Source organism: Felis catus, chromosome B4 (assembly GCF_018350175.1).
Source record: "Felis catus isolate Fca126 chromosome B4, F.catus_Fca126_mat1.0, whole genome shotgun sequence".
In the NCBI taxonomy this organism is placed as follows: domain Eukaryota; kingdom Metazoa; phylum Chordata; class Mammalia; order Carnivora; family Felidae; genus Felis; species Felis catus.
In genome coordinates, this window is record NC_058374.1 from 5,603,234 (window position 1) to 5,617,973 (window position 14,740).

A 14,740-nucleotide genomic window follows, 5' to 3' on the forward strand; every position below is an offset into this window, starting at 1 on the left:
TTTATAGCAATTCCATGTGGCCTCTGCCACCCAGTCCATAATCATACTTTTGTGATTGTCTCAAAAATGCCTTTTTTGAGTTGGTTTGTTCAAATCAGAGTCCACATTAAGCTTTTGTTGTGAAGTCTCTTAAGTTTCATAATTCAGAACAATCTAAGACCCCTCCTTTCTTTAATGCTTCTGTCTCTGAGCCACTTGTCCTACAGAATGTTCCACATGCTAGATTTGCTTTCTTGTGTGCTTGTATGGATCTTGGTTCATAACAGTATTTATTGGTTATTTACGCCATTCTACTGTATATAAAAGTTGTAAAACGATACTAGTATTATTATTAACAGAATACTGAATGGAATTTAAGATTTTCTAAGAGCTCTCTTTCTCCAAATCCCACTAAAGATGTGCTGTTACCATGTTCTGAGGGCACTTGAAGGAAGTCCATTTTCCTCTGTGGTTAGATCCAGCAATTTAATTACAATTAGATAACCTCTGTTTGCTTACTGTCTCTACAAGGATTGCTTTGCTTCTTTTTGATTTGTTTTTTTTTTTTGAATATGTGAAACACTTAGTTTTCAAAGGCAAACTCTGTAAAAAGTGTAAAAGTCTCATTCTGTCTTTGTCCCCATCAGAATCTCTCCTTCCATCATTATAGCTATTATTTATTATTATTACTTTTAAAATTTGTTTTAAAGTTTATTCTGAGAGAGACCGAGCACAAGCAGGGGAGGAGCAGAGAGAGAGGGGGAGAGAGAGAATCCCAAGCAGCCTCTACACAGTCAGCATAGAGCCCAATTTGGACCTTGAACCCAAGAGCCAGACACTCAACCAACCAAACCACTCAGGCACCCCATCGCTATTTTTTAAAATTCATTTTTTATTTATCCTTTGGTGTTTCTTTTTGCAAGTATCAGCAAATATGTATAAATTTTTCTATTCTCTTTTTTTCTTGAAAGGTAACATCCTCTATCTAATGTTCTGAACTTCGCTTTGTCACTGAGAAATGTGCGCGGAGATCACTCATTCTTACTAGTTCATGAAACTCTCTCTCATCCCTTGAGACAGCTGAGTAGTAGTCCCTGGGTCAGTGTGTCGTGACTGATACAGCCCCTGACTGATGGCTACCGAGTTCCTTCCAGTCTTTTGCTTTGAATATTAATACCACAAGGCATAATCCTAGGCACAAGTCATTTTCTGTTTTACCAGTGCATCTTGGGGAATACGTTCTAGAATCTCAGTTTCTATGTAAAGAGTAAACAGACGTGAGATTTTTGTAGATCCTGCCAAATTCTTCACAGTGGCTGTAGCCCTTACAGTCCACCAGTTACGAACAAGAGTCAGAAGGCTTTTTAAAGCTAACGGGAAGCTTATCTGTTGGTTATGGCATACATTTTATGGAGAACATGAGTTTTCCCCCCTGAGGAGAAGGATACGGAGTCTAGAGAAATACTTCCGTCTTTACTGAGACTGGGTTGGAGGACATCTGTTGCTCGCAGAACTGCTCTGAGGAAACCCCGGAAATATGGCCTGTCTGTGTGAACAGATATTGGAGTTTGAGGGCCCTTGCATGAGAGGAAATACTTCTGCCTTTTGTCACAACTTAGGACTTTGTTTGGGGACATCCTCTTTGGAAGTGGCTACATCCACCCTCTGCTCAGAGAGGAAGGCTGTGGGGAAGCAGGGCGATAGTTGATAGACTATGAGAACACGTGAACAGTAGAGTCCTGCCTGCGGAGGCTTTAGAACAGAAGTGAGCCGCTGTTTCCTGCTGCCTGGGCTGGGAGGCCATTGTGGTCCTTCGAACCCTCCTTTTCCTCTGCCCCCCTTGGGAAATCTAGCTGATCACCAGAAGGCTTTTTTGTTCCTTTGTTTCTTTAACTCTTGAGGAAGTGAAGGGAGTCATCGCCTCATTGAATGAGGCGTCGTGCAGCTGGGCTGGCCGCTCAGGGACCACTGTCAGCCCCCCGGCCCCGTGATGCTTACTCCAAGCCGCACAGGCACGTGCTCAGAATGGTGCGTGGCACGGAGTTGGTGCTCAGTGCTCGTCTGCTGGGTGGAAGCAGCGTCCTTCCTGCTGTGAGGCCGGGCCTGAGTCCACAGCCCCAGGTCAGACCGCCTCAGTGCACATCCCAGCTCTCCCGCCAGGGCACTAGGTGGGCGCGTCACGTACGCTATGTGCTTCTGTTTCCTAATCCGTAAACCTGGCCCCGCAGCAATCACGGTGCCTCGGAGGAGAGGTTAGAGGAGCGCCACGTGGCCCGAGGGGGGCTGTATTGGAGGGGAGGCACGGGGGCCCTCAGAGACGCGGAGCTCCAGGAGGGAGGCGTCGAGGGGAGAGCCAGCGTTAGAGGAGAGGCACGGTGGTCGGGGCAGGGACGCACTCGCTCGGTCAGCGGTACTTGGCGTGCTTTTTACACGACTGAAGTGCTGCTGTCGTCACGTGCTTGTCGTGTAGCTCTGTATCGCCACCTCCTAGGAGGGACCTCTGACTGCTGCCGGAAGACCACCGGCCCTGGGCCCCACATCTGCTGTGGTCCAGCTCTCTGATCTTCTGCGTAAGTGACCTCATTTCTCAACTCCCATGCCTCACCTGTGCAGTGAGGACGGTGACAGGACCGCCCTCGGGAAGTCCTTGGTGAGGGATATATGTTCGCTCGGCCCTTTGTAACCCGAGGACCTGACTGCCGGCCAGGCGCCAGTGCATCTAGAACCGAAACAGCCTGGCATCGCTTAAGGGAGGGATGTGTAGGCAGTGGTGTCCCGTGCCTTTGGGTTCCTGAAGGCCGGGGGTTCAGAGGAAGCCATGGGGTTGGATTTTGCTTTTCCTCCTTGGGATAGTTCTCAACAGCTGGCCGTAGTCCTGTTGTCGGCCCTTGACACGGTTTGGTGTAAGCCCTTGGCAGCTCCTCCGGTGGCGGTGCTTCCCAGCAGCCCCTGGTCTCCATGCCTGTGGAAGCCTTGGAGACCCAAGATGTCACTGAAGAGGGGAGTCAGCTTTTTGTTTTTTAAAGTAGGTTCTGTTCCCAGTGTGGGGCTTGAACACAGAGCCCTGAGGTCAAGAGTTGGATGCTTTACTGACTGAACCAGACAGGTGCCCCAGGTGGTTTGATTCACTTGTTCACTTTGATGACAGACTAGATGTATGGAGCTTCTGTTATGTGCAGAGGGGTAGGGGTAACAAAGTGAGTAATGCACTCCACGGTCTCGTGGAATTTATGGTCTCAGAGGGAAGCTTTTAGGCAGTTTTAGATCCACCAGCAAGATCTGGGGAGTTGAGGAGTCGGCCTCATGTACGTGTGCCATGGAATCCCGGTTCGGGCCAGATGGACATTTGTCTCTATCCCGCTATAGCACTGTGCCTCTCGGTGCGCCCGTGACAAACTAATCATCTATATGGAAAGATTTCTTTGTCTTGTTTGGGATTTTAAAAGTTGGTTTTATTTTTTTAGCTTTTAGCAATTGCTGGACCTTGAAATGACTCTTTTGCCCAGTGGGGTCCCTCTGCATCTTAAAGATCCTATTTATGTTTTTTTGTGTGTTTGTTTTGAGGCGGGCACTTGTTGGGATGACCACTGTTGTATGTAAGTGATGAATCATGGGAATCTACTCCTGAAGCCAAGAGCACACTACGTACACTGTATGTTAACTAACTTGACAATAAATTGTATTAAAAAAAAATGATCCTATTTATGGATTGGAAATGGAATTTCTCCCTAAGGGGTATGCTCAGTGCCCAATAGGACTTAATCCTGTTAGAATTTGATAAACTGATTCTAAAATTCATATGGAAGAGTGATAGCCCCAAAATAGCCAACTTAGGAAGAACTGGTGTGGGGACTTGTGGATGGATATTCTAAGTATAAAGATTTAAGCAGTCTGGTGTTGGTGCCAGAAGAGAGAGGTCAGTGGGAGTCCCCAGAAAGTCATGTGGATGTGTGGGAACATCATATGTAATAGCTAGGGATTACAGGCGCACCTGGGGGACTCCATTGGTTGAATGTCCAACTCTTGATTTCCGTATCAGGTCATGATCTCATTGTTCGTGGAGTTGAGCCCCATCTCTGGCTCTGTGCAGACAGCACGGGCCTGCTTGGGTTCTCTCTCTCTCAAAAATAAGTCAACTTAAAAAAAAATTGGTAAGGGGCCATTTGGTGGCTCAGTTGGTTAAGCATCTGACTTTGGCTCAAGTTGTGATCTCGTGGTCCGTGAGTTCAAGCCCCGTGTTGGGCTCTGTGCTGACAGCTCAGAGCCTGAAGCCTGCTTTGGATTCATGTCTCTCTCTCTCTCTCTTTCTCTCTCTCTCTCTCTCTCTCTCTCTGCCCCTTTCCTGCTCACTCTTTGTCTCTCTCTCTCAAAAATAAGTAAACATTAAAAAAAACGTAAAAAAACAAACAGGGATTGCAGATGGATAGGGAAAGAATGTTCTAGTCAGCCAGCAGTGTTGGGGCAGTTGGCTTTCCATATGGAGTCAAGTTAAATTCTTTATGTCCTCATAATAAATTCCAACTGGATTAAAGATCTAAATGTAAGAAAAAAATTTTAGTAAAGGAAAAAATATACTTCTATCTGTCTGATAAAAAAAAAAGAAAAATTTTAGAAATGTTAGAAAAATATCTTAGGTGAGGAGGGTTTTCTTAGTAAGCTTGACATAGAAATAGGAAGTCAAAAAATAGCTATTTATGATTACATCAAAAGGTAAAACTTCAGTGTGATAAAATAATAGCCAACATTTCACGAACCTTTAAAAAACATCCTTTGAGATGCTCATTCTGCCATTTTCCAGATACGGAAATGGAGGCACAGAGTAGTTAAGTAGTTTGCTCAGAGACACACAGGTAGCCAGTGGAGGGGCTGGGCTGTAAGCCTGGGCAGTGTGATCCCGGCCGGTGCCCTTCACTGTGCGAGCCGCTGCTTCACATGAAAGACTGCCACAGGATGGCGGGGGACGCTTCTTTTGTCCGTTTGGCAATGCCGAGTGAGCTGCTGTTCTAAGAGCCTGGCTGGGAGCCACTTGGGTCTCTGGCCTCCTGGAGCTTATGCAACAGCAGGAAGTAGGGCTGACAGAGGTCATGAACAACTACAGGTTTGTCAGAAACTGGCAGCCGAGTAGTCATATAGGCACAAGATATAAACGAGAAGTTCACAGAAAGGGAACCCCGGTGGCCATGAACAGATTTAAAAAAAAAAAAAGCAATCTCTGCCATGGTCCAGGAAACGCAAACAAAAATAATCAGACTGGTAAGGGAGAAAACGTTTGACCTTTCAAGGTATTGGCTAGAATGATGGGATGTGGGCGCACCCAGTGCCCCCTGCCGCTCAGCAGTGTCTTGAGAGAGCACGTGCTGGGGACCTCCCGTCTCCTTCCAATAGATAATAGATGCTAGACATGGACCAAACCCAAGTTCGTCTGCCGGATGTGGGGAGAGGGTTTTTTCCAGAGGCTGCCATACGGGAGATGGGAGAGCAAGCCTCAGGCCACCTGCTGGAAGGAGGTGAGAGGGAAGGAAGTCCCAGAATTGAAAGGCAAATGAGAAAGGGGTGGGGGTGGGGTTAGAGGTCACTGCTCTCTCAGTAGTCCCGCTAACCCTTCTGTTCTGGGTTTCAATCCCCACTGTCTTTTGATCATTCTTCACTCTTGAGGGAATTGGGAAGATGACCCGTCTTCTTACTTCCTACTGAAATGGGGCAAAGATCCCGGTTAGAGGAATGGAAACCTGCTCTTGTGTAGGCGTATTCTTTAGTTCCATGTTGAAACCCAACATCCTGCATTAGCAAGAGTTTTGTTCCTTGATTATTCGTTCTTGTACCATATTTGGTCTTATTTCATCTGAGCCTTATGGGAGCCTTGTAGCTGGGTAGCTTCAGACCAGTCCTCCTGAGGTAGGTTCGGGTCTGTCAGAGGCCGGCTGCTGTTGCAAGTGGGTTTCTTTTGGATGTTGTCCTTGCTGACAGTGGGTAGGTGGGGCCTGTGGATTCGGTAAGAGAGTGATGAGTCCCGTAGTTTCGCAGTTTAAGACTACTTTGCTTGTAAAATAAGTCCACATTTGACAAACTTGGCCTAATTGTTTACGTAAGCATAGCAGGAATAGTGATTGGTCTTTTTTTAAATCTGCTTTGCTGGAACTTTTCATAAGGAATTTCAGATTGAACTTTCAACAGCCTTTTGAGGCTCAAAAGACAAGCCAGATACTTGCCATCAGACTTTGCCTGGAACACCTGCAGATTTGGGTGAGTTCCTCTCTTTGAGGTCTCCAAAATATCTTGAGTTTCCTGCACCTGCCAGGAACCCTGTAAGCAGGCTATCAGACTGAGTTTTCTAAGGGGTTTCAGTGGCTCCATGAAGTCACCCTTAATTCCTTAAAGCTGTCTGGGCATATCTGAGTCTATGCATGTGTCCCTTAAATGTGACATTCCGGTCAAAGCTTTAGTAATATAACCAGTGTTTCTAATTGCATTCTGTCGTAAGGAGATCAGTTTCTTACTGAACTTATGTAAATAAATACATTGCCATGAAAATAAGAATAGTCACTGAGGAAAAAAAAAATAGTCACTGAGAGTTTCTGAACCCTGGAGGGATCAGGTTGGGAGAAAGATATAAATGTTTCATATTTGTTTACAAAGGAATATTTTACCAAATTTCTGTAAGTCACAGCCTTAAATCTGGAAGAGCAAACAGAGAACCAGCAATGTTCCAAGCAAGAATCTGTCTGGATGCAGTTGTCCTGTTAGTTCAAAGTCTCCATCAGAAACAAAGGACTCTCAGCTGTAGGAAGGCTGCCCTCAGCCCTCAGCCGCCAGCAGGGATTGCCCTGACTGAAGACAGCCGCCTTGCCAAGGGCATGCCCTCGACCCCACTGGTCACAACCAATGACCTTAGTTTAGGATATTCTGAAGGGTAATCCAACTTCTAGAACTCCTCAGAGAATCCGCTATGAGGTTTGTTACTGTACCGCTGCTCAACTTCTGTCTGATCTTGCACTCTTAGGCTCTCTTCTCTTTCCCAGGTGTTGATCACTCCCTAGTAGACTTTTTTTAAGATTTTAAATGTTTATATATTTATTTTGAGAGACAGAGTGAGTGCAGGCAAGGAGGGGCAGAGAGAGAGAAGAGAGCAAATCCCAAGCAGCTCTACGCTGTCAGCACAGAGCCCAGTGGGCAGGGCTCGAACCCAGGAACCGTGAGATCATGACCTGAGCCGAAAGCAAGAGGCAGACACTTAACCGACTGAGCGTCTCCAGACTTTTTACATACTAGTTCTCCACAGTCTTAGTCCTGACCATGTGCAAAGTTCCTTTCCAGATTCCTTTCTCACGGACCTTCTGCAGCTTTACAGAATTGTTTCCCCTATTATTTCCAGTAAACCAGCAACTTTAAATTAGCTTTAATTCCGAATAATTCCCCAAAGATCATGTGAACTTTGGGGCACCTGGTGGCTAGTCGGTTAAGTGACTGACTTCGGCTCAGGTTATGATCTCACAGTTTGTGATATCGAGCTCCACGTCAGGCTCTGTGCTGACAGCTTGGAGCCTGGAGCCTGCTTCGGACTCTGTGTCTCCCTCTCTGTCTCTGCCCCTCTCATGCTCTGTCTCTGTGTCAGAAATAAACATTATAAAAAAAAACATTTTTTTAAAAAACACTTGGGTTAGTTTCTGTCTTTCTGAGTTTTAGAATGCCTCATTTTTACAAATGCCTTTAAACAAATTAAGTAGAGCTCTTTTACAAATTAATTTTAGCAATACCATGCAGAGGTAGAGAAAGTAGCTCACATTTACAACATACATGGACACACATATAAATACACGAACAAGATGCAAACATCTTAAAGGCCCAACTTCCAGATATCTCCCTTTTACAAACCTAATTACAAGATGGTATTATATAATTGTCGTTTGGATTTGTTAATTGGTCGTTTTTCTCCAGAGTCTAATGAATATTGTGGCCAAGCAGTGTTGCAAAAAATGATTGCCCAGTTTTGGAGAAGGCAGCCCAAAGGGCTGCGGGTGGGGGAATCAAATGGTTACGTCCCATTTTCCAAGTAGAACATAGCAGGTCTCATTCAAAGATACCAAAGCTATAGCAACACACAAATGAAATGAAGCCCAGAGTGGCTTGGTGAGTGTTGGTTCCTCCCAGAAGTCAGGGCTTCATGAATGGAACAAAATAGTTTCCTAGTTTCTGGTTCTTCCTGAAAGTCTGAGTTCCACTGACTGAACCAAATTGCTTCCTCACCCGCCTTTTTTCTTAAGAAAGGGAGGCTGAGAGAACCCAGCCTCCCTATTCAGAGACAGCTGAAGGGGAGGAAGAAATCTAAGAGCCAGACCAAATGGGAGGAAGAAATGAGCTCATGTGCCATCTGATACGAAGTACTCGCTAAAGAGATGTCTGTCGAAATCGAACCCCTAAACTGTTGCCTTGCCACGAGATTTAAATTAAGCACGGGAGGTTGGCTGCACCCAGTCAGGACGGGCCCCGGGGAGGGACCCTTGGGCAGAGAGCCCAGGCAGCTGCCTGGACCCATCTCTGGCCTCCGCTACTGGCTGGGGGCCAACGAACCACCAGCAAAGAGCTCCCAGCTGGCTCGCCAGATCTGAAGCCGAACCCAAGTTCATCTGCCCAGTGTGCAGCGGAGACTGGGACATGAAGCCAGCCGCAAGGAAGGGATGTATTCGAGGAGCAAACCTCAAACCCGCCTGCGGGAAGAAGGAGAGTCTAGAACTACAAGGGCAGGTGAAAATGAAAAGGCCTGGGTAAAAAGTCACAGCTGCACTTACCAGGCCCGTTAACCCACTGGCTGCTGGTTCAGGCATAAACTCTGTGCTGTTTGTAAGATGCTGGGAAGCCCTCCCCCTTTGTCTCCTGGGAGTTCTCCACACGATGTGACATCACCACAGATGGAATGCAGAAGCAGTTGTCTTCCATTAAGCCAGACGTTAAAGAGATTTGCAAATGCGTAAAACAATGCTACTCTCCTAAGCTTTTTTTTTTCTTTTCTGAAAATACAGTTGTTTTTCATAAAAACGTGTTACCAGGAGATAGGTTTGTTATTTTTAGGAAGAATAAACATTATAAAGTTTCTTAGTCTAAATTTACAACGTTGTGAATCTTAAAGGATATAACTCACGTCAACAAATCTTTGGAGCCCTTAATGTTTACTAGTGTCAAGGGGTCCCAAGACCAAAGTGAGAGCCACTGTTTGGAGCGGTGCTTTCCAGAGTGCAGCCGGCAGTGCGTTCATGATTTAGGAGACTAACTTTGTGGGCTATGATAAGCTTTTAAAAAAGGGTGAGGTGGAATGAAATCCAGGAGAGAAAGACTACACTGCACATAAGGTTAAATACAGTTTCGTGGAACTATTATTTCAGTCTTTTATCTACGCGTGTATGTGTGTACAGAAGTGTAATGCTAAGTGGGTTTCTCGGTGGGGATCGTGAGCAAAGTGCTTGTAAAAAGAAACTTGCACGTATGGTGGGAAGGCATGTCCAAGTGTATTCAATCCTGCATCTTGGGCAATAATTTGAAAACAACCTGAGTATCCATACAGACAGAATGGCTACATAAGATGTGGAAGAATGATTTGATTAAATCCTGTGTGGCACTTGAAAGAAATGGATTAGATGAGAAGCAAACTCAAAGTATTAAATAACTCTAAGATAACATGTAATGTTCTTGGACGCATATATAAACTCAAAGCCATTTTAGAATGGATCGAAAAGGATGCACGGCCCATTCACGAAGCTGGTTGTCTCTGGGGAGTGGACTAGAGATGACAGGCAAAGGGGATTTCAGCAAAATCTATCGTTTTATTTTGAAAGGCTTTCCTGGTTTTGTTGCCCCTCAGTTATTGGTGGGAACGTGAGTGTTTGTTATCTTCTTTTCTGTAGCAGGCAGACAGATCCTGCAAGACAGAAAACCAAATAAATCAAACTCCTGGATATAGATTTTGCAAAAATTAGATCAGTAGCCCGTTGTAATCCAGAAAATACGGGATCCTAATTACTTGGGCAGCAGATACTTGTGGTCTCGCTAGTATGCCACAACTGTGTTAAATTCCTCTGGGGACACAGCAGACCAGACATTGGTCCCTGCTCTTGGGGCATCTCGTGTAGGAGGGGATTCGTGCTTGATTTGGGTGTTGGCGGTGTGCCAGGCTCTGACCACTTAGTATATGTTAGTATTCCTCCTTCATGACGGCCGAGTGACGCAGGTGCTCTGTTACCTGCATTTTATACGGGGAGAAACTGAGGCTTACAGAGCTTCAGTATTCGCTCACTAGCACGGCCAAAAGCTTGGGAAGATGGAATGTCCCAAGTCGATGCGGGCACATCTTTTAAGGTCCTCTGTTTCAGCTTACCTGGGTTGAAAAGCAAATATACAAATAATGTTTAATGATTCTGGGACAGGTCAGCAGGACATAAAATCCAGAAACAGTCCTGCAGTGTCATTATAGCCAAGAGTTTTACATGTTTGCCCATTAAACTTTTTTTTTTTTTTTAACCTGGTCATTTTAACAAGAATCTGAACTTGTTTCAGTGCTTCAGCTGAACTGCTTTCAGTGCTCTGTCTTGGAGACAGCCTTGCAGGTGGGGGAAAAGCAGAAAAACTGAGGGAAATCGGGGCGGGCAGTGCATTTCTCATGCAAGGACTTGGCTGTGTCTAAAGAGTGTTTCCAGTTGTGTAGCTATTGGAGTTTGCAGGTAGAGTGGGGGAGAGGCATTGCCCTTACTCCGTCTCACTCTTTCTTTCTCAGGAGTACTTCTTGCAAGCAGAACTGACGAGTAACGTGTTGAAGACCGGGGTGGTTCGCTGCTGTGTGGGGCAGTGCAACAACGCCATCCCCGTGGACACTGTGCTCACCATGAAGAAGCTCCCCATCACCTACGTATGTGCTCTTGGCAGCAGGTTTAGCCTTCCATAGAATCTCATTCGGTCATTTGCATCTTATTACACGTGAGCTGTGTGCTGATCTGGGTCGAGATAAAAGAAGAGTCTGTATAATCCTTGTTAGGCGCTTTTCATAAGGCACAGGCGATGTCGGGTCTATGGCTGTGGCAGAGGTGGAATAATCGGGAGTCGGGCTGTGTGGCAGAGTCCGGGAGCTTGGGTTGTGGCCACTTAAGAGGACAGCTGTTTGCCTGGAGGGCCCGGTTCAGCTTTCCTCGGCCCTTCATCCCTTGCCTTGATCGTTTCTGGTTTCTGCTCTGCGGGAATCGAGAGAGTTGAGTCTAGTCTAGATAGTCGTGCTCCGGGATAGGTTGTTACCTCAGAGGTTTGCGCGGGTCTGGAAACATCAGAATGATAATGCGCAGTTTCTTGGTGGAAAGCCCCTGTCCTTCGATCGGCCGCCTCACCTCTTTTTTTACCCCTCTCTCTGCAGAGCAACAGGAAGGAGAACAAGGGCGGCTACCTCTGCCACTCGTGTGCAGAGCAGCGCATTGGGCCGCTGGCCTTCTTGACGGCCTCCCCCGAGCAGGTGCACTCCATGGAACGCACCATCGAGAACATAGTGCTGCCCAGACACGAAGCCCTGCTCTTCCTCGTCTTCTGAAAGCCACGGGGAGCTTTCTCCACGGTACAGAATGCCTTGTGTGGATTCCAGTTACTTGAAGAAAGCCAGTGTGGGGTGGGGTTCTCACTCACCTGAGACTCTGAATTCGCTCACAGAGCATTTTTTGAGGAATACAAAGCCAACGAGAGTTGGACCTGCCATTTCTCCATTCCTTGTAGGTAGCCCGTTTCCACTGCCCCTCCTCTGTGCGCATCAGGCTGGGGACGTGGGGGTGTTCTTTTGATAAAAAAACAAAACATTTTATGTATTTAAACTTTTATTACAAGATTTCAATTAAACAGGCATTGTAGCACTGGCATACCACTGTGTGACACCTTGGCCTCAGCCCTGTTGTTTTTGAACTTTCTCCAACTTACTCTTTTCCACACCTCTGTCACTGCTCCCATGAGACACCAAGCAGATATGACACTTAACTTCCAGGGTGGTAACTGACAGGTCAAAAAAGAGATTTTTGTGCCATGGGGACTCAACATATGTGTGAGACAAGGTGTGTGCCTTTGTCATTGCACGGGGTTCACGGTTTAAACGGGGAAGCAACACAGTGCACAGAAAGGCAAGCAGAAAGTGACAGTAGCCAGGCTCGTGTTTCCCACAGGTAGAGCTGAGGATCAGGAAAACTCAAGAGAGAAGTGGAATGTTGTCTGGCCACTGGGGGTTGGCGGGGGGAGGGGGCCCAGGGAGAGGGGGGACCTCGGTGCCCGGTTCACTGCCTGGGGCTACTGGGTGGATGTTGTAAGAAAGCTGTGCGTACAGAAACCAGTGACAAAAGTCACATCATCTAGACGTACATGGATCTGGTGTTTTTACGTTTTTGCCACACAGCACGTCAGGGATGCAGATGGCAGGTAGGGGAGCTGGCGCAGCGTGACCCAGAGAGCTCGCCGCTCCTGGTCTCAGCCCACCAAGCGGCGTCCTGGAGCGGGCCTCGTAGCTTCACTTGTCGCGGCCTCCCCTTAGCCTCTTCCATCAGCCTGGTGGCGCTTAGAGTGCAGGCCGGTGAGTAGAGCAAGCGTGCTGTCGGATCGGGCCCGGGGTGCTCTGGAAGGGCGGACACCAAGCTAATGTTTGCATACTGAGGGGCGTTCTCAGAACGGGACCTGAACACAGAGGGGGGAGACTTCCGTGGAAGGGGGACGGGGCCGTTTCATCCCCTCGGCCAGGGTTCCCGGCCTAGCTGTAATGAATGCCTCATGGATGACTTGGAATAAAAGACCCAGTGAAAGGAATTTGGATTGGTCACAATTTTCACTGTCCTTCGGAGGAGGGATGAGGGGAGGGGGGTAGCAAGCAAAGGTTCATGAGCGTGTTTTCTGGTAATGAAGTTGTGCCAGCCAGAGAGAAAGCAGCTTATCTGCTGGAGCTGTAATTGACTCACTGAACCTTCCTCGAGCACCTGCTGTGTGGCAGGTGCCATGCTAGTGGGTGTACAGACTCACAGTGTGGTCCGTGACTCCCAGAGACTGCGACACAAAGTGTGATCTCAGTCTGGGGTGGACTGGCCTTGGAGGGAGGGCTGCACAGGTCCTCGGGGACCGGCCCGGCATCCTTACCAGAGCTGAGGTTGGATGGCTGCCCAGCTAATGGGACAGATAGTCAGCTTTTAAAGAATGGAAGAATTTTCTAGGCAGAAGGAACAGCAGGAAGGACAAAAAGGAAGTGTGTGGTAATGGCACTGCCAGAGCAAAAGGTCAGTACTAGCATTTTGGGACTGGTTTTGAAAAGTAACAAAAGCTAGGAATATTAATACTGGTATTTAATTTTTCAAGCGTTAAAAATTGACACTAAATATCTGGTGTGTTTCAAATAGGCATTTTTTACATGCCCAGTAAAAATACAAAAGTGTTAAATATCCATTGTCATTTTTCTTAAAATTGTTTTTAATGTTTCTTTTTTATTTTTCTTTTTTTTTTTTAATTTTTTTTTTTCAACATTTATTTATTTTTGGGACAGAGAGAGACAGAGCATGAACGGGGGAGGGGCAGAGAGAGAGGGAGACACAGAATCTGAAACAAGCTTCCAGGCTCTGAGCCATCAGCCCAGAGCCTGACGTGGGGCTCGAACTCACGGGCCGCGAGATCGTGACCTGGCTGAAGTCGGACGCTTAACCGACTGCGCCACCCAGGCGCCCCTTCTTTTTTATTTTTGAGAGGGAATGAGAGCATGCGTGTGAGTGGGGGAGGGCCAGAGAGAGGGAGACACAGAATCCAAAGCAGGCTCCAGGCTCCAAGCTGTCAGCACAGAGCCTGATGTGGGCTCGAACCCATGAACCATGAGATCATGACCTAAGATGAAGTTGGATGGTTAACTGACTGAGCCACCCAGGTGCCCCAAAAGTAGAGTCTTTAAAATAAGAGGCTTTCATGATTTTATTTAGTTGTGAATGGTTTTTTGTGTAAGATTCTCTGTATTTTTTTTTTTTTAAACCACATTAACTGGGAAAAAATAAGGAACATAGTTATAAGCTAGTTCCAGATATTTTACTTTGGTTAATTAATTTTTTATTGATTTCTCTTATTTGATAACTGACAGGAGACCTTTGTGAATTCTTTTAAGAATCTTCAATCTATTGATAGCTCATTTCAAAGAAAGCATTTCTGATTTGTCTTCATCTTTGATTTTATCATATATGTAGAGAACCTGATGCAGTTACCCATATAAAAATGAATGCTGTTACATTTAGAAGGTATTTGAAATAAGTGTTAAAATACCACACTGTATCATAGACCCATGCATTGGTTTGTCCTTCATGTGATTATACTTAAGACCTATATCAGATTTTAGATTGCTTTTTTTTATTAAAAAAATTTTTTTTTAATATTTATTTTTTAGAGGGAGAGCACAATCAGGGGAGGGCAGAGAGAGAGGGAGACAGAATCAGAAACGGGGGCCAGAATCAGAAACTGCGGGATGATGACCTGAGCCGAAGTTGGACAGTTAACTGACTGAGCCACCCAGGCACCCCTCAGATTTTAGATATCTAAAAAGGTAATGAGATGATTGGTATTAGGACACTCTAAAATATTCATTGATAGGTATTGTAAAATATCACAGAATAGCAGTAGCTGAGAGTGCGGTCACTGATGGTGTGAAGCTGAAGGAGATGCTTGAGTAAATCAGAGGCATCTGTGTGGCCAGAGTAGAGTATGTGCACAGTGGTAGCTGGCTAGCGGGGGCCGGGTG

General features: G+C 46.3%; 1 protein-coding gene and 1 long non-coding RNA gene across 12 annotated transcripts in view; one reads left to right on the top strand and one right to left on the bottom strand.

The window, feature by feature from the left end:
* FBH1 (F-box DNA helicase 1) overlaps positions 1-14,740 on the top strand; it is a 217,617-nt gene that overhangs the window by 37,141 nt on the left and 165,736 nt on the right. For 7 of the 11 annotated variants that reach the window (XM_045060833.1, XM_023256302.2, XM_023256304.2 and 4 more), the window contains 2 exons: positions 10,742-10,873; positions 11,369-11,858. In XM_045060833.1, the coding sequence (XP_044916768.1) occupies positions 10,742-10,873; positions 11,369-11,539 (303 nt within the window). In that variant the 3' untranslated portion in view covers positions 11,540-11,858. Of the gene's footprint in view, positions 1-10,741; positions 10,874-11,368; positions 11,859-12,382; positions 12,787-14,740 lie in introns of those variants that run through there. The other 4 variants (XR_002743636.2, XR_006600266.1, XR_006600267.1 and 1 more) reach the window with 2 other exon arrangements.
* On the bottom strand, positions 5,530-8,913 carry LOC109501291. The gene is made up of 2 exons (XR_002159236.3): positions 8,766-8,913; positions 5,530-5,960 (listed from the first exon to the last, which is right to left on the bottom strand). It is a non-coding gene; the product is annotated as an uncharacterized LOC109501291 (long non-coding RNA).